Source organism: Alligator mississippiensis, chromosome 6, assembly GCF_030867095.1.
Source record: "Alligator mississippiensis isolate rAllMis1 chromosome 6, rAllMis1, whole genome shotgun sequence".
Classification (NCBI taxonomy): Eukaryota; Metazoa; Chordata; order Crocodylia; family Alligatoridae; genus Alligator; species Alligator mississippiensis.
Genome location: NC_081829.1, coordinates 6,951,715 through 6,978,199, shown reverse-complemented (window position 1 = coordinate 6,978,199; position 26,485 = coordinate 6,951,715). Strand labels below are relative to the sequence as shown.

The 26,485-nt window shown below is 47.0% G+C and overlaps 1 protein-coding gene across 4 annotated transcripts in view; it reads left to right on the top strand.

The window, feature by feature from the left end:
• CSMD2 (CUB and Sushi multiple domains 2) overlaps nt 1-26,485 on the top strand; it is a 651,518-nt gene that overhangs the window by 549,925 nt on the left and 75,108 nt on the right. For all 4 annotated transcript variants that reach the window (XM_014605014.3, XM_019487966.2, XM_059729594.1 and 1 more), the window contains 8 exons: nt 2,390-2,508; nt 2,648-2,717; nt 6,933-7,049; nt 8,040-8,249; nt 11,419-11,607; nt 17,234-17,411; nt 19,229-19,374; nt 26,325-26,405. In XM_014605014.3, the coding sequence (XP_014460500.3) occupies nt 2,390-2,508; nt 2,648-2,717; nt 6,933-7,049; nt 8,040-8,249; nt 11,419-11,607; nt 17,234-17,411; nt 19,229-19,374; nt 26,325-26,405 (1,110 nt within the window). The remainder of the gene's footprint in view (nt 1-2,389; nt 2,509-2,647; nt 2,718-6,932; nt 7,050-8,039; nt 8,250-11,418; nt 11,608-17,233; nt 17,412-19,228; nt 19,375-26,324; nt 26,406-26,485) is intronic.

Genomic DNA, 26,485 nt, shown 5'->3' with positions numbered 1-26,485 from the left:
GTTTATTGGTCATGGTTGAGTATCAATCATCAAAAGCAAAGTGTCCTGTTCCAAGGTTGGGTTTCCAAACTGGTCTTTTTTTATGGGGCGAAAGATTTTCTTTGCCATTCCTGGAGCTTTGAACAGACTGGAGCCATTTGAAGACTCACGTGAAATTTTGCCAGCAGATTCCACCAAGGGGAAGAAAAAAACTCAAACACATTTCAAACAAGCTGACACGTCACATTTTCGACATTTTCAAAACGAAGCGTTTTGATTTTTGTTTGCAAATGTTTCCGTTTTGAAACCTGCCAAACCTTTACCAAAAGATAAGAAAATAAAAGGGGTTTTAAAAGCATGAAAGAGAAATAAAACATTTAGAGTTACATGAAACGGTTTCTTCAGTTCAACCCCTCTCCCTCAAATGTATGTTTTCTCAGGGAAATAAAAAAAAATAAAAAATCAAATTGCCTCCCAATAAACACCGAGCGTTAGTCTTAGGAAGTTGGATTGTCAGCTCACTGTTAGGGCTGAAAATCAATTACTCACAAAGGTTTAGCCTGGAAGTTGGGGGCTTGTATGTGTAAAGCCACTGAAAGGACGCAACAAGAGGTAAGATGACATTTGTAGTGCTTTCTTCTTCTCTTCCCACTGATTCGACTCCTCAAGGAAAAGCCCTTATCTCTACATTATCAAAAGCCAGAGTGAAGTGACTAGAATCCAGCTTCATGAATGACTCAGTGCCCACTGATCTGAACGAGAAGTTATTTCAAGCTGTTCTCTCCGTTCCTTGAAGGTCAAGTGATAGTCATGCATGTGGCAGGAATACGTGTTTTCAAGCAAAGCCACACGACTCTGCTTTCAGGAGAGTCTCCATCGCACCCCATTGAGCCTCCTTGCTGTTATTTCCCCCCCCCCCCTACTCTCAGCCCTGCCTCCAGATTGTAGAGCTGAAACAAAACTTGAGCCCTTGGAAAGATGCTGAAGGTTATCTTTTAGTGGCAGCTGCTAGTGTCGAAAGTGAGGGTGGTTCTGGCAGACAGCTAAGCAACCGCGGGCATGAGGTGACTGCTAACTGCTGTCTTAGTTTTATTTCCATTCAGTGTCATAGAAAAGGCAGCTGGGGAGGGGGGAAGGTGGAAGGCATATAGAGGAGAAGGTATCACCTGGCCTGAGGTCTCCAATCAGGGTTGCGATATAACCTTAGCCAGGAAGGAAATGGGAGCGAATGAATGGAATATTCATAGAATATTCAGTTTGGCTGTATCGAAGACCCACACCTCTTCCTATTGCATATATCACATCATACATTCGTTCCTTAATTGAAAAGCAGGAGAGGAAAGGAGAGCGGGGGCTGGAAAAAATTGGAATTGTGCTGCTCTGTCCCCCAAGAGGATAAATGACACATGACAAACAAAAAACCGCACTTTTTATTCTACAAGCACGATGCAAATAAAGCAGAGCTTCTCAAGCAAGGCGGAACTGGTTCCCTCTGGCCCATTCTGCGCTCTTTCCAGTTAGGTAGCGTCTGACGGAGAATAGCATGCACGATGACCGTCTTTGAAATTCTTCAGGAATGGTTAGTAGGGGAATAATTAAGATACCAGACAAAGCAGTCGAGCCCAAGAGTGCGAACAAGATAATGCAGTTCTTTCTGAAGAACGGCAGGACTGTAACGGTTGGAACGGCAGATGCGACGACATAGAAAATCCTTCAAGACACGCCGCGCAGAATGCACTCCAGAGATTCAGCTTTGCTTTTGGTGGCCCCTGGAATGGGATGCTGACAAGTACCTGCAGTGTTCATGCCTCAGGGGTACAAAGCTTGAGCAGAGGGGTTTAAACCAAGACCGGTGAGATGAGATTAAAGAACAGGTAGTGTTGGGGTGACATGGTCGCCAGGATAGTCCAGGAATTGTGCGAGAGGCAAAGATTTTTTTTTTTTTAGGGGCAATATATTTTATTGGGCCAGCTGCATGGTTGGAATAAAGTTTGACACACTCTTGAATGCAAGACCTTCTTCATCAGGAAGAAGAGAGACTCTAACTCAAATAGTATGGTAAAATATCATAGTAGCAAAGTCTGTCAGGCTCTGCGATGGCCTCCTGATGGAAGGAGGGAAAGTCCTATTGCTTCGGGCATTCAAAACTGGACTGTGCAACGCATGGGAAGATTTAGTGTGCCTTGCAGTAGTTTCCAAGGGAGATGACCAGGTGGCTCTTGTCTATCTGATTTCTAGGTATTCTCCCAGTTTTTTTGGTCTTGCTGCCCCTGTCTCTCTTAAATGCAATGCCCTTGTGTTAACTAGTTGTGTTAATGAGATTCAGGGCTTCCCTTCTGCCTTTATCACAGCTCATCAGCTTTATCACCATTCCCCAGGAGCTTTCAGCCTTGCTCTTTCTCTCTCACAGCCGTCGGCCTGTCCAGCTGTCCAGAACCGGCAGTGCCTGGGAATGGCCTGAAGATTGGCGAGAGGTACTTGGTCAACGATGTCGTCTCCTTTCAGTGTGAACCGGGCTACGCACTGCAGGTACTGCACATTACAGATCAAGAACCGGGTGGCGTGGGGGCCGGGGAGGTGGGTTCTTCCGCTTGACCCCAACTTTGCTGTAAGATGAACGCACAAACGAATCCCAAATCCTCTAAAAATCCCACGTTGTCTCCTTCAGGGGCACTCTCACATTTCCTGCATGCCGGGGACTGTTCGACGCTGGAACTATCCACCTCCACTTTGCATAGGTAGGATTCTTGTCGCTGTTTATTCCCCTTGTTAAAGCGCCCTTTCATCGTGTGCATGGACTAAGTGCCGATGCAACACGAAGCACCGGGAAACCTTGGGTTTGAGTTGCTCTCAGTGCTACCAAGGGCCTCTGAAAGTTTTTCTGGCAGACCCCCATCTTGACTTCCAGCACTTCTGGTAAACTCCTCTTTCAAGACAACACCCAGGTCTGCCACGGGATGTCCCGCCTGGGCTCTGCATACATAGCTCTACCCAATGTACCTCCATCCTGACCAGCCGCCCTTGGCTGTTCTCGTTTCGGGCTCTCGCTTCTCTCTCTCAGTCTCGCCCCGCACTGTTCCCTGGTTTTCTGGTGCTCAGGCCCCAACACAAACTCTATCAGCGCCCTCAGTACAGCCCATTACCCCATCAAGTCCCATTAGCTTCCTCTGGTCCCAGCCAATATCAGATAGTTCAGAGCAGTGATATTTAAACTGCAGCTTTCAAACTATAAGGAGGTTTCACAGAAAATATTATTGAAGTGCATGTGTGTGTGTGTGTGAGAGAGAGAAACTGCAAGCATTGGCTCTTTCTTTTTTGTAATCATGATTATTCAAAATATGCTTGCCACTGTTAAAGCATTTTCCCCTGTGGGACTATGCAAATATTAACTAATGTACTACAGAGGGTTCTTTTTCTCCTTTGCAACTGGAGTGTGAGTGCCACCGTTCACTGGGGGGAGCAGATGATGATGTGCATCTTTGATTAACACCGGCAGCTCCCGCAGCTCCTGAGCTGGTCAGGACCAGCGTCACCGAGTCGGAGAAATGCACAACACCGAACATAACGCGCCTGACCAGCCATTCACCTTTACACATCGCGAGACACTCTGCGATGAGCAGATTATTTCGGAAGCTTTTGTGACCTTGTTGCTTTTTTCTTTTACCCAAAGAATGACTCTGGCCAGAATAGGAGCCGGCCGGATTTGAAACCCATATCCACCCCTTTTTGCTCTCCGGCCACTTGGGACAATGCGAGGAAGGAGAGGGGATTTTCCCCAAAAGACCCTAACCTACCTGCCTTCTTTATTCAGTAAAACCAAGTAGCTGCCTGAATCCAGCTTTCGGTCCTCCTCGCTGCCTGCTTCACTCGAAAAGCCATTGGCAAACCTCTGCCATCTGGAGAGCTGCCCAATATATAGTGACAATTACTGCCTCAAATCCCACGCTTTCCAATCTTCGCCCACGATGATTCCTGTTTCCAACTTTTTGTCCAGGCCGACCACATTTGGAGCGGGAGGTCGGACTCGGGGTTGATGGACCAGCGTGGGATCAGGGAGGGGGGATCTTCCATCCCACGGTCTGTGCAATCCTGAGCAGGCTGCCTGTTTTGTCTGTGCCTTGTTCCCCGTTTGTAAAAAGGGGATCATGGTACAACCCCTTCTTCCCTTCTTTGTGTGTGTTTTTTTAATTTTTTTTATTTCAGCCGTAAGCAGTTTGAGGGCTGGGGGTCTGCTCATGACTCTGCATAGATCTAACCTGCCCCATCTTCAACATGCTGTTGTAATACATGGCACCAGTTACAAACCTTTTGCCAGTTTAAGCACCTGAGCAGATTAGCAAGAGAGCATGCTATTAATCTTTTCTCACCTAAACCTCACCTCGCGGTCCCATCTCCTGTGATGCTTTATTCCTGAATACATAGCCCAAGCTCCGTTTGTCCAGTCCCTGATCCCACGCTAGCGTATGAATTCATGCCTTGCAATTCCAAAATAGCTCCTGCCACTCAGAAACCCATTTACAGCCTGTCTCCCTGAAACCAAAAAGTACCTTCAAATGCAGCGCAGTGCCTTTATCCCGTGCCATTTTGACGTCGTCAAAATTCACCCGTTTTTCTTCCGAAACAAAATTCTGGAGAAGCGGACCTCATGTTTGAGCAGCATTTTGATGCTGTTGGAGCTGTACTGTCCAGCAAAGATTTCTCCAGCTGCTACTACGCGCTACTGAAGAAGGTTAAGTTTGGCAAGGTAACATCTCCGTAGCCAAATAAAAGTCACCATCATCTCTTTTGCTTGCGGTGCCACCTGCTAAGAAGGTGCCAAGAGCTGTGGCTGGTTGTGGCCTGGTGCTGTTCCCATGCAGGAGAAAAGGTTACTCCTTTCTATAGGGATAGGAGCAGTCTCTCAAGAAACAGATGCATTGACAGGAGCTTTCAGGACTTTGGGGGGTTATTTTAAAGCAGTGTTTTGTTTTAGCAACTCTGGATGTTTAATATTCATATTCTTCACTTTATGACTTTGTGAGAGAGACATTTATGCATTTAATAGCATGCGTTAGTTAACAGTTATTTCAGGCTCCTGCTGTTCCAGCTCACATCATTTAGGTTGAAAGTAATTATAGTAGCTAACAGCTCTTTTATCTGATGATCTCTAGTCCAGAAATAAATACAGACATGGTTACAGCAGAAATAAGTGAGCAGATAAGGCTCCTGCCAAAGGGAGCTGCTTAGAAAAGAGCCCGAAGCCCTTGGGCTGAGCATCGCAGTCAAGGAATTGAGGTGCAGAGAGCAGGGTATTGATGTTAGTGATGGGGGAAACCATGACGGTTGTCAGATAAGCAAGTACAAAAGTTTTTTTTGTGTTAGACACTAGTGTTATATGGCTCCCAGCTCATGGAGGTTTTGGCCTATGATTAAGCACTGCCACAACACAAATAACAATGGGGAAAATAATGAGGTTGGAGTGAGATGGTCCCTCTTGAGCCCTTCTGTTTGTGACAGCTAGAGCAGTAAAAAAGGCCTTTCCACCTGTCTGTCTGTGCACCTCTAATCATTGATACCACCCTCATGGTATCACACTCGTGCTTCTGAAATGCAGGGGGGGAAAGCATCGCCGTTGTTTGCACTGTGTGTTGTTGGGAAGGGGCTGCGGTAGGCAGGAATGGGGAAGGACCCCATGGCAGGGCTGAAAAATCCTGTTCTCAAGTCTTTGCTTAGGAGGAGGAACATCAGGGCCCTATGCTGCAAGGTGCTAAGCACCCCTAAATACCACTGACACCATTGGGGGGGCAGAAGGACTCAGCAGTCCCCCAGGAGATCAGGCCCTCCCTGGTTTAGTAAAGGAGCCTGGCAGCTAAAGTTAGATGCCCTAAATCCATATCGAGGAACCTTTGGTAGTTACTCGGTTCTCAGAGACGCTGAGCACCTGCACTGCCGTGTAAAATCAAATGGCCTGTTTCAGTGCCTAACACATAAAATTTGTGCGTGTGTATATGTGTGTGTATATATATATATATATATATATATATATATATATATATATAGTTCCCTAATGGCTCCAAAGGAGGAGGATTTTTCACTTGAATGCTAAGTCAGACATTACCTTCTTTTTTTTTTTTTTCTTTCTTTTTTTTCCTCCTCGTTTTTTTGGTGGGCGGAAAAGGGGGGAGGAGGGGAGTGTTCGCGTGGTTTGGAACCGAAGAAAATTGCAAACCACAAGTGAAAATGGATTAAGTCCCAGGCAAGGTTGTGCTGGTTTCTTCTGGTTTATTTAATCCAGGTGTTTGCCTTTTAAATAATTGAAGAAGAATTACATTAAGCTGCCATTAAGGGAGAAAATTTACAGGAGACGCATTGTCAGCAGCAAGAACATGCATAATGAGAGGCTGGGCAAAGGGAAGCTGTGCCTTCAGTGTCAGCCTGGATTAAGACTATGAGTCTGTGCATTGAGTTGGAAGGTATTATTTACAGGAGCAGCTCAGGAGTCCTCCAGATAAGCCATGTAAGATGCTGAGTCCTCAATTTTATTGGGCATCTTTTGTAAATGTCTCGTTTGCCGTGACGTTTATGAGCCACTAGTTGAGGGTTTTGTCTGAGTCAGTGCATATCCACAGCCTTCTGCATTCCTAAGTATTTGTCCAGATCTTGTTAAATCTGGTCGGGAACTCTTCTACCTTGACTCAGAAAATAGAAAAGTGATTTGAGTAGACGGAAGAAGACAGATGAATAGGTTTCTTAGCTGATTTTGCTCAGAAGTACAGCTCCTGACTGAGGTTTAAGAGATTAGACATAGGACGGAGGAAAAAGACGTAGCGTACAACGGAGTGATCAAAGCCATGAGTGGCAAATGTTAGATGAGTTTCCTTTTCTAAAAGACATTGGTGTTAAATAAAGAGGTGGCCCCTGGGACTTTTCAGCAGGGCCTTTCCATTAACATCAAGCCCCTGTTAATTTTACAGCCCAGTGCGGTGGGACTGCAGAAGAGATGGAAGGAGTGCTCCTGAGCCCCGGGTTCCCAGGAAACTACCCCAGCAACATGGATTGCAGCTGGAGGATATCACTGCCAGTGGGGTTTGGTAAGGCAGCTGGTACTTGAGAAATCAGCACTGCTCTGCTGCTATCCCAGAATAAGTGGCATCTACTTGGTTCACTGCTAATGTCTTGGTTCACTGCTAAATGCTAGCTTGGAAAGCATTGTTTGTTATTCTGAATAAGTCAAATGATGTTGTTTGAAATCCTGGTCATGCTTCATATTTCTAACAAGTTAAAATTCATGAAGATCATTCTGGAGTCTAGCAGGTCAGCTGCATCCTTGTAGACTTTTTTTCTTTTTTTAATTTGTATCCACAGCCAAATTAGCCCAAACTAATGCCAAATCCAAGTGGCCAGAACCGTAAGTGGCCCTACTCCCGGCAAACATCCTCCACCCGCACCCGGGGCTTCAGGTGTTTCCAAAACCTTTGGTGGGCATCCTACGTGCAGGCCCAAGCCTGGAGGCTTGGGGTTCAGACTCCGCCGCATTTTGCTTGCCCTCAGCCATAAGGAGCAAGCAAGGGAATAGACTCCCATTTCCACAAACGGCTTAAAGCCACTGCACCTCGTCGGGTACTGAACCATGCCAGAAGAGCAGTTCTCCTGCACGGCAGTTCAGGAAAACTGCCTTCTTGGACACAGATGCATGGTATTTCCCCCGCCAGGTTAAGAAGAAGCTTTCTTCACCCTTTGTGGACCTTTTCTAAATGGAGCCTTAATGTAAGAAGACCTTTATCACATCATATCCTCACTCAGCTAGAAGTCCTGCTGGATCGGTGCAGGCTGGATCACCCTCTCCACCATTAGAAAGGGGGAAGCATGTGCGATTCCCATTTCTCCAGCCCAGCTCCCTTCCAGCCCCAATCTGGCCCCTTCTAGGTGTCCGTTACCACTGGTAGGGGACTAATCCCCAAAGGCTCCCTGTTCTTGAATCTGGTGCATGTCTGGTTCCAAGTTTCCTAAAGAACAGCTCTTTTCCATCATTGAATGGAGCAGACCTGAGCACCGCGTTCGTGTCTCCTCCTCCTGCTCAGGGGCGCACGTCCAGTTCCTGAACTTCTCCACCGAGCCGAACCATGACTTTGTTGAAATCCGAAACGGGCCCTACGACACCAGTAACGTGATCGGCAGGTTCAGCGGCACTGAAATCCCAGGCTCCCTGCTGTCGACATCCCATGAAACTACTGTCTACTTCCACAGCGACCACTCACAAAACAAGCCAGGGTTTAAGCTGGAATACCAAGGTAATGAGGCCACTGTGCAAGCAAAAAAGGGGCAATCCTTTCCCCGGGGCAGGCGGAGGGGAGGTGGAGAGCACAAGAGCTGCTCCTCTGTTGAGTTAGCAACCTGAAGACTTAATCTAAATGAGTGGAAAGGTGTTACATGAGATCCATACTTAATCCTAATAGCCGGGGCCTGTTCTCCCTGCTGTATGCCTGAAGCCAATAATAACACGGTCCTAGCGTGCTTTGTGACAGCGACATGCATCAGAATTAATTCCAGCCAGATTCACGTAGAACTTGGCTCTCTTGAGTATCATGGGCTTAGAGGAAGTCCCTGGGGAATGCACTGTCTCTCTGGGATTTTGCAGTTGTTTTTCTGAGTCAGAGGCCAAGCTGGGCGCTGAGAGGTCATCCTTGTTTCCTGTAGCCATAACGCGTTCTTGTGTCATGCTGAGGCAGCCTGCCAGAGAGGGGTCAGGCATTTAATAAAATAGTGAGAGACAGAAGAAACACAATGGTTTAACCCAGTGGACAGCATCCTTTCAGAGCCATAGGCTGGAACAACCTGCCTTGGGTCCGAAGCAGGCTGGTGTCCTGGCTCGGCTGCCACGGCTGCTTCTCCCCACTGCCTGACCCCAGTGCAGGCACCCGCAAAGCCCCCCACTCCCATCCCCTGGCTCTCTGGGCTGGATCCAAGGGCTCCTCAGGCTGTATATTGCCAAACTCCCTAGTTTAATCAAATACTCAGATCTTGCAGTAACGGGCCAGATGTGAAAACTTCAACAGAGAACGGGAGAGAAGCACAGAATGACTTCTAAAGGGAAACCTGGCATATATTTTTAAAAGTGCCCCATGTTTCATGGTGCCCCCGTCTTTCTATACTTGCCTTCAGGCACAGACTGGCCCAAAAACGAGAATTTTGAGTTGTGAAAAATGTTGAAGTCTTGTCGGTTGGATTTGTTCTTTATCTGAACAGCACTGAATCTTTTGGAGGGTTTTTTTGTGCAAAAAAAGCATGCGAGAAAGGGTGTCATCCCAGAATTATCAATAATTAAAGGTCAGAGCACTCATGAGGATGTGGGAGATGTAAGTGCTGGTCTCTCCTCTGAATTAGGCAGAACAGGGCCCACCCCTCACATCACAATTGTATTTATGCCTCGACCACTGAGAGATCAGCTGTCATGAGATGTCTTTGGCACACGCTCACATGTCTGCTCAGAAATTTCATTTGGGCCATAAGGAAACCTCCTGACAAGAGGATCCTTGAAGCCAGACCACTGCTGCAAAAGATTTGGGTTTGATAAACCAGCAGTTGCCAACAAAGGATTGTTTAGATCAGGGGCAGGCAAAATACGGCCCACGGGCCAGACACAGCACGCCAAGCCATTCTATCCCGCCCACGGGGCCCCTAAAAAACTTAGAAAAGTAATATTTATCTGCCCCCCGGCCACCTCAATGACTTGCCAAAACTCAGTAAGCGGGCTTCCACCCAAAATAATTGCCCGCCCTTGGTTTAGATGAAAAATGCCTGGCCATTTCTTCTTCAGACATCTTGGAGCCAGATTTTCTGGGGTAGAAAGGGAAACAGGGCTTCAAGTTCAGGATCTCAAGTTAGACACACACAAACCAGGCACTCCAAGTTATTGGTCATGTTGGAAAACGTCAGCCCCTGAGCAATGAAAGCCCCTTGGTCTATGAGATACACTGCTCTGGGGCTCGCTGTGTTTCTTCTAAAAAGGTCTCTTGGTGGATGTCCTGCTCATGCTAAGTGCTGGATGGGTAGTGAACTCCTCTGTCTGCCTGGGTGCAGCCTGGCCAGAAGCAGGGCAAGCGTTTCCTTGTGCCGTCCCTTGCTCGGAGTGCTTTCAAAGGGATATCCTGAAGTTGATCAGCTCTTACAACCTATCCCTTGCCCTGTCTGCTGAGGGGTCAGTTCATCCCTTTAGTACACTGGCAGCTACATTAAAAGAAGTTAAGCGGTTAATAGACCAGTGAGGCTGACACCCTCGTGTATACCTAGAAACAGCCCTGTTGTGTCTGAGTCGAGGGGCCTGAACAAGCATTTCGCTTGCAGTAATACTGTCTGTGACACACTTGATGCCCAGGCAGAGAGCTCGAGTGTCCCGTGCTCTCAATGCAGAGTTGCGCATGGGTCAGTATGTTCCCAAAGACATGTTGGCCTCCTGTGCCTACCAGTCTATGGTGCCTGTGAGCATCCACAGACTGGGTATCCTATGGGAATAGGAGAATGGGGTATCCTTCTCTATAATGACGGAGATGACAGTGGCATGGTGTGCAGCCACTGGGCGCCAAGTGATCTGCCACCACATCAGAGGAAAACCTTTGGAGTGAGAAAGGCAGAGTGTATATCTTTGTCCGGGTGATATAGCCAAAAGCTGGAAAAGGGCTGACTCCCCAGAAATAGCAATAAAAGCCACTACTCAGACCTAATTGAAAACATTAATTTTGCCTTGGCTTCCCTGTGTATGCACCATATAATTCATGTGCTCCTGTACAATTTAGAAAGAAATGCATGCTCCAAGGCACCATGGGTAATCTCATGGAAATTGCTATGCAAATTAGGTCTAGCAGGGCTGACCAATAATTTATGATGTCAGGCAGAGCATGTTAGCCAATTGCCATCCATTTGTCATCAAAATCATATGCGTTTGGTTGAAAAGGAGGCAGATTTCCTCAATTAGAAGTGAGCTGCAGGGTGACTTTGAGGACACAGGCTACTGAGGGACGGGGAGGAGAGGAAAAACTGAGAGCAGGGCTCCAGCTCCATGAATGCGGCTGTTGAAAACCTGTCAGGACATTTGCAGTCACTGCATCTCCAGAGGGGTGTGTTGCTCCTCAACCCCTTGCGGTCCTGTATGGAGTCACACTTGGAGGGGAGGAGCTAGGTTTTATACCTAATTAGACCGCTTCATTTAGCTGCAAGCCCTCCTCATTCTGATTTCCGACATAATGGGGTTTGATTGATTGCTATGAGCCATGCGTCAAGGAGCTTGAGCATTAAGGAACCAAGTGTCCTATGGGGAAATTGTGTCTGTCAGGTTGCTGACCATGATCTAATGAGGATGGTGTCTCTTAAGCCTTAGCTGGGGTAAATTGTGACTACACCTCTTTCAAAACAAAACAAAAAAAAGCTTGAAGCACAGGTTGTGTCTCCTTATTTTATTTCCAGCTTATGAGCTGCAGGAGTGTCCTGACCCCGAGCCTTTTGCAAACGGTGTCGTTAGGGGAGCCGGCTACAACGTTGGCCAATCCATATCTTTTGAGTGCCTTCCTGGATACCAACTGATTGGCCACCCTGTCTTGACATGTCAGCATGGCACCAATAGAAATTGGGACCACCCTCTGCCCAGGTGTGAAGGTATGACTTTATTGGGTCATCTTCAGAATGGTTTGGGGGGTGCGGGGAGGGAGGCGGGGAGGTCTTATGGGTAACCCAAGGACTTCTGCTCTTCCTTTTGGGCCTTTATCAGCTTCCATCACAACCAGTCACCTGGAGGAGACCTCCTAGGAAAACTCACATTTCCCTGGTGTTGCAAATCCACCTTCTTTCTAGGCCAAAGCCCAAGCTGCTAACTTGGACCTGCTTCAACTTGGTGGATTCTGGCTGTGTGCTGATGCTGGGTAGCAAAAAGGGATCAGACTTGTGATAGCTGTTCAGTGACCCAGGAAGAAGCAATAGGAGGGTTAAAAAAACGGGGAACTGAATTTTCCATATAGCATATTCGCGTAAGCCTCTGAGGCATCATTCTTCCTGTTTTTTATGTCACTCCGTACTGTTGCTCTGCGTTGTTTGACAGCCAATTTGTCACACCCCCGAGCTAGATTCATCGCCATGGTGGACAAAATGCAGTTTGTACAGCTGCAGCAGTTCACATCTGTAAAACACTTTGTGATCCTAGGGACTACAAAAGGACCTCTGGAAACAAGCGCCGGTAGAGATGAGTTTGAGCTGTGCTTTGTATCCGTGGGCCACCCTGGAGATTTTGGGGTACATTTCAGATCAGCGAGTTCGGGGCTCGCCAGAACAGCGTGGGTTTGTCTTTCCGAGTTAGGGTCAGTCTCATGCTGGGATTGGGGATCAAACACGTTGCTCACTTCTTTGCTTTCTGCTCGTTCCACTGCCGGGAACTGTGGAATTGGTGCTTGGGCAGCAAGGCAGCATATGGCCTTGAGAAGGGCTGAGCACCCAGAGCTCCCATACCCTTAGCACCTCCGAGAATCTGGTCTGCGTGGCTTGCTTTACTGACAGGGACACTGGCCGTGTAGCTGAGCTCTGAGCCCCACGATGCAGTGAGTTACTACTGACCACCCCGCTCTTAAGGATGGGGAGACAGAAGCCTAGAGGATGAAGTGACTTGCCCAAGGTCACCCAGTGACGTGCTGACACGGATAAAAAGAGAACCAAGATTTCATCAACTCCCAGCATCCTACTTCTTTGGGCCATGGGGACCCGCATTGCCAAGACATCGATTGCTCTCATCTGGGAGCTGCTTGCAGTGCCTGTTTCCCCAAGAGCGGTCTCCCTGCTCTCTCACATGGCAGCTGCAGCCTCTGTCCTCCCCGCTTATGCTAAAAAAAACCATTATTGTTGCGCTGATTTATGGACCCGGAGAAATGACTGCTGGCTCTTGGACAGCTTTATGATTCTCACTGCCAGCCTTCTCTTCCTGGTTTTCATTTTTTGTTCCCTTTTCCCGTTTCCCCAGCCTGCTATTTCATGCTGACACTGAGCATGATTAGAACAATGTTTTATTGGCCTAAGTAAGTTTTGCCTTTTACCAATTCAGACAGCCATCAAAGTCAAAACTTTATGATGAGCTGGAGCGGCTGAATAAATAAGGTTGGAGGGGAAATGGGGCGGGGGGGGCTTTGATCATCTCTTCTCTTTGTGTTTGTAACATCCCACACTGCACTGAAATGCATTTAATCAGTGCCGCCGTGCTGAACCGCTACTAAGTGAAGACCCTGGCAGCTAATGGGCTTTGTGGCGGTGGTAGGAGGTCTGAGCGCCAGCTTCACGTGGCTGTGGCTAGTGCTGTTCTGCCCGGTGGGATTCTTTAAAGACCCTGGCAGTCTTCGTTTGCGAGACCCACAGTCTCCGTGACTCCCCAGAGCGTTTTGGAGGGGGTCCGTGAGCCAGGAGGGGCTGTCCAGCCTTCCAGACGTCACTGGAAAAGTTAAGATTTTCTGTTCAGATCTGAGCAGGGATGATGTGGGCTTCATCCTGCTGAAGCAGCCCAATGGCGTTCTCCGCTGTTGGCTGCCAGGAGAGGCCCCTTTTGTGTGAAACGTGAAAAAGCCAAGCTTGCTTACTGCAGATCCCCCTTGGTACTTTCTCAAAGCAGGGAGGTTTATCCCAATCTCTGTGGACCACCTGGTGCTAAAATAGCTTTGGGCATTGTTGTTTTTCTCCCTTGATCCACGAGTCCTGGAAGGTCAGAGGGCATGTAAAATAAAGAGCCAAAGCTTCAATTGGGGTAAATGGATTACTCCAGCAATACGCACCAGCTGCAAATCTCAGTCTGATTAACACCACACATACCATGCTTCATCCTACAAGGTATTCATCCTGATCGCTGCTGTGCAGTGTGCTTTGCCCTCTCCTAGCTGTTGAAGGTAGCAGGATCAAGCCCTTGTATCCCTTAACCAAGTTCACCCACATTTTCCAAACATCCCTTTTGTTCTTTAAGTGAGGACTGCCCCGCCTTCACGTAAAGAAACTTAGAGGAAGTATAAAGCAGTCAGCATGTCTTGCAATGCTTTTAAACGTGTGAATATGCTTCCCACATACTTTAGTATAGGAGCAGATGGCTAAGTACATTTTGGGGGCTTTTTTTCCCTGGCTGTGTATCTCCCATATACAGAATTATTAGCATTCTTAAGATTGCTGCAAACATTTCCTTTCTTGATATAATCCTCCTTAAATGCAACCAACATTTGCTATGTATTTTGCATGAAAGCTGCCCCTGGGAAGTCATTGCCTTAGGCTAACAACCTCACCTTTTCCATGCAGGTCACAATAGAAAGCCCATTTAATTGTAAGAGAGGTTGTAATTTTGAAATAGATACATGTAGGCTGAGATTTCCAAAGCTGCTTAAGGGGATTACTGGGTTGCCCAGCTCTTATTAAAATTAAGAGGAACCAAGCATGCCGGTCTCCTTGGCTGTTTCAGAAAATCTTTTCTTATTGGACCTGCTCACCTGGGTAAGCATTGCAGACTGGAAATGAGTTTTAGGGCAAAGCCTGACTCTGCTCTGACTTGCAGAAGTTAGGGAGGATGTTGTAGACCTTAGCAGAGATGCTTGGATGTGAAGTGTGCATAAGCTAAAGAAGACACTGTCTCTCACCCCATCCTCATCAATAAATTAAGCGACTGTGGCACTGATGCCTGCACAGTTGGATAGGTGAAAAACTGGCTGATGGGGCGCACCCAGAGAGTGGTGGTGGATGGGTTGTACTCAGCCTGGCGAGATGTGAGCAGTGGGGTCCCCCAGGGCTCGGTCCTCGGGCCCGCACTGTTTAACGTCTTCATCAGCAACTTGGACGAGGGGGTGGAAAGCACGCTGTCCAAATTTGCAGATGACACTAAGATGTGGGGCGAGGTGGACACACTTGAAGGGAGAGAGAGGCTGCAACTAGATTTAGACAGACTACAAAAGTGGGCAGATGAGAATAGGATGGGGTTCAACATAGACAAATGCAGGGTGCTGCACCTTGGGAGAAGGAATCCCCAGCACACATACGGGCTGGGGAGTTTCCTTCTTGAAAGCACAGAGGCGGAAAGGGATCTCGGAGTCATTATTGACTCCAGGATGAACGTGAGCCACCAATGCCAGACTGCAGCCAGCAAGGCCAGCCATACCTTGTCATGCATCCAAAGGTGCATCTCAAGCCAGTCCAGAGAGGTGATGCTCCCCCTCTATGCAACTTTGGTCAGGCCGCAGTTGGAGTACTGCGTCCAGTTCTGGGCGCCGCACTTCAAAAGGGATGTGGCCAGCCTGGAGAGGGGTCAGAGGAGGCCACCCGCTTGGTGAGAGGGCAGCAGGACAGGCCCTACGAGGAGAGACTGAGGGACCTGAACCTGTTCAGCCTCAGCAAGAGGAGGCGGAGGGGGGACCTGGTGGCTGCCTACAAGCTCACCAGGGGGATCAACAGCAAATAGGCAGAGCCCTTTTCTCCCCAGCACCACCTGGGGTGACCAGGAACAGTGGTCATAAGCTGATGGAGAGTAGGTTTAGGTTGGAGATCAGAAGGCAATATGTTACAGTTAGGGTGGCGAAAACCTGGAACCAACTTCCCAGGGAAGTGGTCCTCGCCCCTATCTTGGGCAAATTCAAGAGGAGGTTGGACGATCACCTGTCCGGGGTCTTGTGAACCCAGCATTCATTCCTGCCTGTGGCAGGGGGTCAGGCTGGATGATCTGTTTAGGTGCCTCCTGACCCTAGCTACTATGAAACTATAAGAATTCAGCCCAAAAGGCGCGAGAGTTAGAGTCACAGAGGGTCTCCACGGGGCCCGTCAGACTGCAAAGTATAACAACACTGCTCCAAGCAAACTTGGGACAGTTCTGTACAGAAATCTGCCATCCTGGAGAAACCCCATGGGTCAAACCTGCGCGGGAGTCCAAAAGCCTCAGCTCCATCACTAGCTCTATCAATGATCTGCTGTGCAAGCAGGTCACATCAGGTTTCTGTGGAGCGATTTCCCTGTCCATAGTTGGTTGAACTCTTCTGTGTAGCTTGCAAAATCTACACAATGTAATGAAGGGCCAATATCAGTATGCTCATCCTAGTAAAATTGAAGTCACACAAGTAGCTGTAGTAAAGCACTCCAGGACCTTGGATGCATACTCTGGTTGATAGCACATGCTAAAGCCCATGCCAGTGTACCTTCACTTTTATTGTCACATGAGCTAGCTAGATTAAACCAGCACAGGTCTGCTGGTGTGTGCTATACCCATACCTTCATTCTGTTATGTAGGCAATACCTCATGCGCCTGATCAGCATATAGCACTACAGGACCCTGACTCCAGTTAGCGAATACAAAGTGTGAATATATATGTGGGTAAATCCTGTATCTTTTATTAGACCAACTAAAATAGTTGGAAAAATTCTGCTTTGCAAGCTTTTGGATGCAAACACCCTTCTTCAGGCAGAGGATGCATCTGCAGTTGTTTTGTGCTCTTCTTGGATATCCTATTTCCCATATATCCTTGCTTCAAGATCCATTCTGTGAAACACCAGCTACCCTGCCACATTCATGCTGGCCGAGGTCATGCCATACTTCCGTTTGGATAAATACTTGGGGTTGATCAAATCAGGAGCGGGGTGTTTATTCATGGATTAATGCTCCTGGTGAACCCAAGCCCATGCTTCAGTGCATGGGGTGTATTTTTTGGCATACGTGGCTGTCAGCCGTGTACAGGAAGCCTCCGGCTGTCTCTGCATGGTTCTGAAGCCCTGAGCAGGGTTTGTTGCAACACGGTTGAGTTGAAAACTCAGGTACCCCATGTCCCTGTAGTTCCCACTTGGCTTGGGTCCATGGCTTCAGATCCAAACATAATGATAGTTTCTGCCTCGTCTGTCTGACCTGCCTCTTGATCATAATGTGTATGGGCTGAGACCAGTCACTTGTGCTTACACGATGCTCCTTCATTCCCATCAGATCATTCGTGTGACCAGAAGCAGTGTGATGCTGCTGGGGAAGTTGACTTCAGACTGTAACTTTGTCTTGAGTCCTCTGTGCTAGCTGGAGCTCTGGTTAGGCAGCTGGCTTAGCCTCTGATCAGGGGCCTGAATGCTCTTCTGGAGCTAAGGAGCAGAGGGACATTGATGGATTTGGGAGCGAGCTGCAGACTCCAGCTGAAGGGATCAAGGCTGTGGAAGGAAAGGGAGGAATAACAGCTTGGAAGGGGTGGGATGAGATGTTATAGGCAGGACTTTTTTTAACTGGACTGTGTTTCTCTTTGTTACTGATGTCTAGTCCCCTGTGGAGGAAACATCACCACGCAGAATGGCACCGTCTACTCCCCGGGGTTCCCCAACCAATACCCCAACTCCCAGGATTGCACCTGGATCCTGACAGTCCCTGTAGGATATGGGATACACCTCAACTTCACCCTGCTGCAAACAGAGCCTTACAATGACTTCATCACTGTCTGGTGAGTGCATCAGGAGGCAGCATGGTAGCAACCTATATTTCTGCCTCGGTGCTTAACATTGGGTATTTAGACCTTGTCAGTGGTCCAATATACATGCTTAGAGTTAAGCACATGCTTAAGAGCTAATACTAGATGAAGCAGCAAACAGAGATCTGTAGGGAACGAAGCATTTGAAAGCAGAGAGGGAGGTTGCTTTTGGACAGACAGGTTTTGAAATAGAGCTAGGCTTGGGATCTTTCATGTTAATGATCCTGTCGGTATCTGATCGGCTCTTTATCTAGAAGACCGTGAGCTGCATTATAGGAATGGGCGAGGTGATCTGAGAGATTGTCTCCAAGCTAAGCTTCAATGGTACTCTTTTGCAAAGCAGGTTACAGTTCCAGGGACATGCCAGCAAAGGGAATGAACCAGTGAGTAAATTGGTCTTCCAGGGGTCGTGTTGGAAGCTGATGATTTGGGACTGGAAACGGATTTATAGGCAGGTCCTCAGTTGATGTCAATTGGCCCATAGCTCCATGGGTGTCATCCCAATCTTGACTGAATAGCGATGCCTCATATCCCCTCTCAGATCTGTCTTAGTGCTAATTCTGCAATCATCAGCTACTAAAAATAAAAGAGATTGACCTTCTTCCAGTGTCTGGTTAAACAAATGCAAGCCCCACTGAGGATCTGTGAAGTCTGGCTTGCCTAAAGGCTGGGTCTCTTTTGGGGGAAAAAAAACAAAAGACAGCATTGTAGCCTGTGTCTGGACACGGTAAGACTACAGGTCCTTCTTCCTCCTGCTGGATTTTCTCTTGTGTCTGTTCCTCCATCTCTGAAACACTGCAGAAAGGAATAAGAAAACGTGATTTGGGGAGCCTTGGAGGCTTTATCGAGGAGACTATACGAATGGTAAAATGGGGTCTTTATCTCCAGCTGAATGTAACTGAAATGAATCTTGCTCAAGCTAGCAAAATAGGAATTGCCTTTCACTTCTGATTTCTCCAACAGTCATGTTTTAGGGGCTAGTTTATTCCTTTGCTGAATGGCTTTATTGTACTAGATAGATATTGTTTGGTAAAAACCGTTGGTAAATCTTTGACATTTGCAGATGTCCTCTTTGGCTTTTGCTTTGTCATCAGATATCAGTAGCTCCACAATCCCAACTAAAATCATAGAACGCCTTTGTTGGTAGCTTAGCACCATCTCAGGTGCAGAGAGCCCAATTCAAACCCAAAGGTGCTTTGTAAACTGGTTGAGCCTTTGGGAGCCCAGTTCTCAGCTGATGTTCATGGTCTTAACTCAGCCAAAAACAGCAGAGCCCTGTTGATGGACATTGGGGCCAAGAGTACTGCAGGGTGGGGTCTTCATTTCCTTTATGGAGATGGAAGGATAAGTCATGCATGGCACGGGAGTAACCTAGTTGCATTGCTTCAACAAGGAGGATGCTAGAAACAATTTTGTTTAAAGAGCTTTGGGCTAAATGTGAGATGACATTTTCAGCTCAGCACCCAACCCAGAGCTCTTGGGGAAAATCTGGGCTTAGTTTTCCATGTGCAGACTCCTCTATTAAAAAAAAAACAAGTCACTGGTTCGATCTACAAATGCATGGGCCCACCCTGCCTGGGAAGACTTCACTTGTACCATGATGGAGGTAAAGCTGGCCACCCAGAATGGCTGCTCCAGGGGGGTTTAGGGCCATGGTGATGAAAACAATGCTAGGACCAGGGGGTGGGGGGTAAATGTATCTGCATGCAAAGGGCTAGTCTCTATTTGGAATAACAGGAAGAGAAGTGTCTTGTCTTTGCAGTCTTCCATTTCTGACTTGCATTTTTTAGGGATGGGCCACAGCAAACAGCCCCACAGCTGGGCGTGTTCACTGGGAACTCGGCAAAGAAATCCACCCAAAGCTCCTCCAATCAGATCCTGATGAAATTCCACAGCGATGCAGCCAACGGTGGAATATTTGCCATCTATTTCTACGGTCTGTATATCTCTGCGACCACCCCGTGCTTTAGCGCCTTGCAGTGCAGCAGCATTGCAGGGTATGGAAAGGGTGCAGCCTAGTCGTGATGGACCAAGAAGAGAAGTAATGCTCATGGAAGGGGGATGTATTTGGAGGTAGGCTAGAGGGTGTGGGGGGAGAGAGGGAATACAAGGCTCTGCACACGCCATGCTGAAATAGAGGTATATCTGCAATGCCTCGGTAATTTGACCACCGCCCAAAAGCCTGCGAACAGGCAGCCGTGATAATCCCAGGGCATGTCTCACAGCACTTGGCAATTTCCATGTTGGGTAAACCCATTTTGCTGTGAAAAACTCCCCCTCCCTGCTGTTTCAGCTTGGATACGGTATCGTTCGTCCAATCCCATGCTAAACTGGTTGGCTAATCTTGCTGTTTTCCATCAGCCGCCTCCACACTCCAGCCCAGAGGTGGCTTCATTTCTCCAGCGAGCAAAATGATTCTTGTAAATCCCTAAATTATTTGGGGATTCATTGGTATGAGCACAGCACACGCTAGGGGAATGCTAGGTATTACATTGTAATGAGAGAGTTTTCTCTCCATCGCTAAACAAGAGTCCGACTTGAAATTGGATTAGCTAACAAGTTCCTGTGGAAGTACTTGGGATTTCAGAAAGTGCAAATGGAGACCTCCTCCCGCTGCAGTAATTCACATGTAACAGGTTCAACAAAGTCTACCATCAATTATGTGCCAGTCTGTGTGGTGTGGTGTGCTGTAGCTTACGTTCAGTTATGAAAAGGCCAGTAATATAGGGAAAGTCGAGGTTTAAAGAATGTCTGCTTGGCTTGCAAAAGAGTTGTTATTAAAACACTGGAAGGTGTATGGGTTGTGTGTGTGTGTCTATATATATAGAGAGAGAGACACACACACACATATATGAATGCACAGCTGTGTGTATAACAGGCAAAAATAAATTCAGTTTAGGAAAATTGACAGGGAAAGGTACAGTACAAAAATCCATCTGTAGCTCAGTCGATGCTTCCTTTGGTGAGAATTAGACAGTAGGGTTAATGTCCACCAGCATATAGCTATACTCTCCAATTTTGGTCCCACTTGATATCAAAGTTCCTTTTATAAGTGATTTAAAAAAGGCCAGTAAGTAATCACTAGATGTTACTGGCATGAATGTCTGTGCATAAGCACCTCAGCAGAAGGTACAATAGGTAGCTGTAAGTCACAGCTGCTTCTCTTTTTGGACTATGCGGCAATTATTTAACCATCTGGTCAAGCATCTATTAGTTAGCCTTGTTAGCCTCTTTGTAAAATATTTTCTGTAAATGTGATGATCTGCTCACATCCCTTTGATCCTACCAACTATGAAACCCATAATTAACAGTGTGCCTGAAAACGCCATTGTTTAAAGCAGGTTGAAGAGGCCAGCAAAACTTTAGGTTATTTTATTGAAATTCAAAATTTCAGTGAAAAGTCGTCATTTTAAAAGAAATAACGTGTCAGAAAGTGTAACGTCGTTCTGTTGGTTAACTTTCAGTTGTGGTGGCTTCAAATGTGTATCCCGTTAGTATTGACCATAAAAGAGCAAGGAAATAAGCAACTAAGAGATCCATATTCCCAAATCTAATCTTTTTATCCTTTTCAAACTTGGGCACCTCCCTTTTGCCACTGCTGTAGCTTAACCCTTATCCTGAGCAGCTGATGCTGAGTGTTTCAAGGACAAATGCCAGTTGTTTCAGCCCCCCACATCACTCTGTACCAAATGGTAGCCTTCACTTGGAGGGCAAGAATGACCCTCATTTTAGAGGCAGGAGTCAAAAGACCTCTGTTTTTCCAAGCTCAGACAGTCTTTCTCTGAAACAAAAGACCGCTACTACTATTCCTCCTCCTCTTACTATTACTACTAATACTAGTGCTACTACTACTGCCCAGCCACAATTCTGCACTGGTACTAAATACATATATATACATTAGCCTGATCATCAGAGACCTCTAGGGTCGTTTGTACATGCGCTCACTCTTTTATAAACCGTATTAACTGATTCGCATCCCACAGTTTGAATTAAGGGTTAATAGACAATCACTGACCATCAGCCCCTTAACAGACCCAATTTGCAGCCTCTGTGTATGGGCTTCTGTGCTTAGCACTTGTGGTTGGAAGTAATTAGGGGTGCTTACAAATATGTGGGAACAAAAACCAGTGCTTTGCTTTCAGCATGCCAAACAATGCATGCCCAAAAGAGGAGTCGCATCAATTTGACCCGGTTTGCCCGGTATCTGTATAGCTCACACACTTCAGCGGGACGTTTTGGCTGTTTTATCTAAAAAGCCCTACTGAGGTGTGCAAGAACCGCTGAAGTGCACAGCCATATGGACGCTGGGGAGTCAGGTCAAACTGATGTGATTCCTCTTCTGGTAATGTACTATTTGGGGGTTTTTTCCCCATGTCTGTCAGCACCCTAGGAAGGGATAATAAGCTTGTTTAAGCACTACTGCATTGGTACAAACCTACTGCCCATTATCTAAAGTGCTGTTCCAGAAGCCTTAATGGGTAGAGTTGACCTGAGCTTTGATGACCATGAGCTAACATGTTGGGAGGGATGCGGTGGGTGGCAAGGGAGCTCAGACCAGGACTGTGCTTGGGCAGGGCTGGGGACTTAGGATACTGATGCATAGTCATGGTGAGGTGTTGTTTGCACATTTGACTATGCAAAGGTGTTACTTATGCCTCATAGCCTCTGTTGTGTCGCAGAAACCCAACTGAGCTTCCCTTGCGAGGACCGATATTTGCAATGCTCATCGACTGAGTTTCTAAGGACATTTTTTCCTAAAAGCAACACCATACAGACGTGTTAATTAATAACGTTTAAATGGCCTATTTTGAACTGCCCTAGTCCACATTAATTTGAATCCTCATTAGTTCATTCAGACTGGAGCCAGTTTTAATTCGGATTACAGACATCCACGTGTATATAACGACAGCTGTAGTCCAGATTAAAATGTAATGTCTATCGATGGCCTGGGAGACCACAGGTTGACTTCAGCTGGTATTACAGTTACACACACCCTTCTGGAAAATCGGACTTAACGGGACCTGTGTGTTCTCTGTGCACACAAGTGGGGATGATCAGGTTTGGGGTCACATTTTGCTCTGCTCCGGTTCACTCTGACACAGGGCTAGTCTTCTACCAGTGTAGATCTGCAGTCAGTCCCTTGAGTGCCATTGCCTTTGTCTTGGATCTACATCCGTGCAAGTGAAATCAGAATGGTTTCGCTTGGTGTGTGCTCCAATCTGGGGCACACAAGGCATCCCAGCAAAGCCATAGGAATTGTGAACCAACAGCATCTGCTTAAAAGAACTGCTTTGAAGGTACATATCCTGTTTCAAAAAGAGAGAGGAGGGGAAAGAGAGAGAGTGGACGCACTCCAGGAGCCCTAAAAGGCAGATAATCCTGGTGCAACGTCCTTGGTTTTCCCATTATGAAACAGGTGGCAGCGTGGTTTCCTGTGTGGACATACTGGGGAAGGGTATTGTTGCTACAGAAACTCTTGGTGGGTCTCTGTGGTGCTCCAGAGTCACAGACCCTGATTCCTCTTGGTGCAAACAAATCAAGGTGCTTTCGAAGGCAGCTTTATTGGCACCCTGCTATCCAGATGCTGAAACCATCTTAATCATAGCCCTGCATTGAAATATGGCCCATTTAAGGAACAGAGACTAATGCTCCAAATGCTAGGTTATCTCTCCACTTAAATAGATGCTGTCAAGCACTTTTTAAATAGCATTTAATTCTTTTTTTTTTTCCTACACTGTCAAACAGCCATATAAAAGCTTGCAAATGATATTTTTCTCCCTACCAACAGGGCTCTTTTTGCTATTTTGGCTTTTCACTGGTTTTCTTATTTCAGAGTAAAAGGGATTAATTCACAGCTGCAGTCTCCAAGCCACTTTATAGTTGTCTGGCCAGAAAGAGCTCGGGTGGGATGGGGAATTATTTGTATTCCAGCGACCCCTGGAAGTCCCAGCTGAGATCAGGGCTCTGTTATTCTGGGAGTGTGCAAAGACAGTATCAGAGGGACCCCTCTCCCCAAATGCTTGCAGTCCCTATATAGAGAAGGCAAAGGTTGCAATAGGAAATGGAGATGAAGAGACTTGCCAAAGACATCCAGCAGGCCAGTGGCACAGAAAGGGGCCTTGTTCTCATGCTGTGGCTATTTTGCTCTTTCTGAAAACTGGGTATCTTTAAGGAGGGTCACGGTGGGATCCTCAAGGTGGATTCCCATCTCACTGCCAAGGGCCCATTCTGCCACTTATCTTGGAGGTCCTTCTGTCAGCCGGTGGCTTTGGCCATTGAAGCAGAGGTCAGGTGCACATTCACAGACCTTTGCTTTTTTTTTCAGAGGCCTTTCCACCCTTTGTTTTCTGTCAGGCGTAAAGGAAGCATCTTCTCTACATCTAGGGGCAAAGCATACAAGTGAAGGAACATATGGGGTCTTAAAGCATCTGCTTATCTCTGAGAGCCGGGGAGAAAAACCCGAGTTAACAGGAAATTCCCTTGCATTTCCTTCCCTTCTCTCCCCCCTGGTCCAGCGTGACCGAGAAAGCATGGTGGGAGGAGTGACAGGTTTGCCTGTTAAACTGGCCCAGATCCCTGCAATATGCCTTCTCCTCTCGCTCATTAGTTCATCCTCTCATTGTGCTTTTGCAATAGGTTGCAAAGAATTTGTATGGAAGCTGTCTCACAAAATTACAGGCCTGACAGTCCCCTATGATCTCCTCTGCTTGAATTTAGCTCATTACTCTATTGCTGGTTTTTAATTTTGCTAACGTAGGGCCATATGCAGCCTTTAGCCTGTGCACCAGTTGAAAAATAAAAATCACCCCTTTCATCCAAGTCTTCCTAAGCACTTTATAAATATTTATCAGCGGTGCCAGTCTCCACCTCCCTGGTGAAATAGGACATAGCTCTTTTGCCCCCCGCCGCCCCTGCTTTATAGATGGGGAAACAGGAGCACAGAGACGTGCGGTAAGATTTCACATATAGACGTTTGAAGCTAAGCTCCTGAATTCATATTTAAATATTTAATTAAATTATTAAAACAACAAAAAAAAAAGTCTCCGGAGTGTCATTACAGCCAGCCCTGCTGTTGCACATAAAGTTTGAATTAGTGAGATTTAACACGAATGCAGATGACCAGTGTCTGGGATTAATAGGCTGAAATACATTGCTGAGAGATTTACACTTATCTGGGTTAGGAGAGTGTAGGAGTGCAGATTCAGAGCAGAGCTGAGCAACGAACAGTAAATGCTTTCATTGAATATTCATTCAAAACTAGATGGGTGCCTTCACCACGCTCACCGTCCCTGCGAGTTTTCTCTAAGCAGCAGCGGCAGAAATCTTTCACCCTCATCGGCTTCTGTATTGCAGATTTGTTTTATTGAATTGTCTGGATTTTTACATATAGTTAATTTTAGGCTGGCCGGTGGATGGCAAAATTTGCTCTCGGCCCAGTGTTTGGTCAGGTGAGTGGGGCACACGGTGGCGTTTCTATTCCCTGGTTGGAGGAGGCGTGTCTTACGTGTGTCCACACAGCACCGGCGGAGGACTGTATAATTGAACAAATCGCTCCAAATCCGCTCTGTGGTTTTACATCAGGTACAGATAGGCGACTGACATCCGTTTCATTGTAAATTGCAAATTCGATGGCATTTGAAATTCAAACTGCCCGCACCCCAGGAATTATTTGCAGAAGAAACTAATGAATAATTCCAAGTTAAAAATAAACGAGTGGGGTTTTCAACCTCTGTTCCAGGATAAGAACAGGCAGCAAAAAATGCAGCGCCTGAATAATGATTCATCGAGAATTATTGACTTGGCTTCAGAGCAGTCTAAGGTTTCCCTCTTGCAGGATTGACCTAATTCCCATGAGATTGCCTCGAATCTTCTACCGAGTTTCGCAAAATCTATGCACCGCGTTCACATCGCAGCATGAGTCACGCAAGCAAACATCGGTTGCCGCTCTCTGCCCGTCGAATGGGGATGACCCTGACTGGGCACACAAGGGCTCTGCATGCTGATTACAGACTTGCTTCCCAATGGCTTTGGATTCTGGAAAGCTTGCAGTCTGCTACAGATGGGATCCTATGCAAACCAAAGCCACTCAGGAAGAAAGCAAATAGCAGCAGCCCAGCTAGGGAGGGTTCCTTGCTGTCCTCCTTCCAAGGCTTCTCCCATCGTGGTTATACAGCACGTGCTGTCCATGGTGGGAGCACAACACACTTCCCAGGAACCCATTTTGCAAAATCAGATGAGGGAGGGATTGAGATTTCCTTGTCCTCACCTGTACTTTTCCAGCCTCCAGGTATGCTGGTGTCCATTAGCTATCTCAGTGCTCGCCCTGGCCCTGGCTGAAATAATGCAAGTTGCTTGATTGGCAGCTGGATCATACTGTTTCTATGCTGGGGGCATAAAGGCACAAAACTGACCATCAACTGGTACAGATGGTTTCTCTCATAAAGCACCAGAAGTAACATCATTCCTATCCCTGGGGCTACCAAGGAAGAGGAAGGATGGTCTAGTGGCTATAGCCCTACCCAAGCGCTTGGCAGACGTGTGTTCAGTCCCCTAGCCCACGATAGACTTCTTGCACGACCTCAGCCGAGTCGCTTCATTTCCATATCTCTGATCTCACCCTGAAAAACGGAGTTAACAGCCCTTTCCTAAGTCACTGAGATATTGTGAGGTGCCCAGATATTATAGTAACTAGGGCAGAGCATGATTTCTGGACTCCCCCCTCACTCCCTCTCAATTCTCAGAGCAGTGGCAATTTATTTTCGGGAGATGGATTCTTGCAAAACATTGAGCTGTTATTAGGCTTGTACGTGCCTTGTCCGTAAAAGGCTCATCTCCCATTGGAAGCAATTTCATGCACTGACATCTGCTGTTCTTTCCTTTTTTCAGCCTATCAGCTCTCCAGGTGCCATCCTCCAACCATTGTTCCCAATGCTGAAATCATCACGGCGAATGAAGAATTTAACATAGGTAGCATCTTCCAACCTCCTCTTTCACCCTCCACCCGCACAAGCTAGGCAGCATCAATGCATCAGTGCTCCCTGGAGACC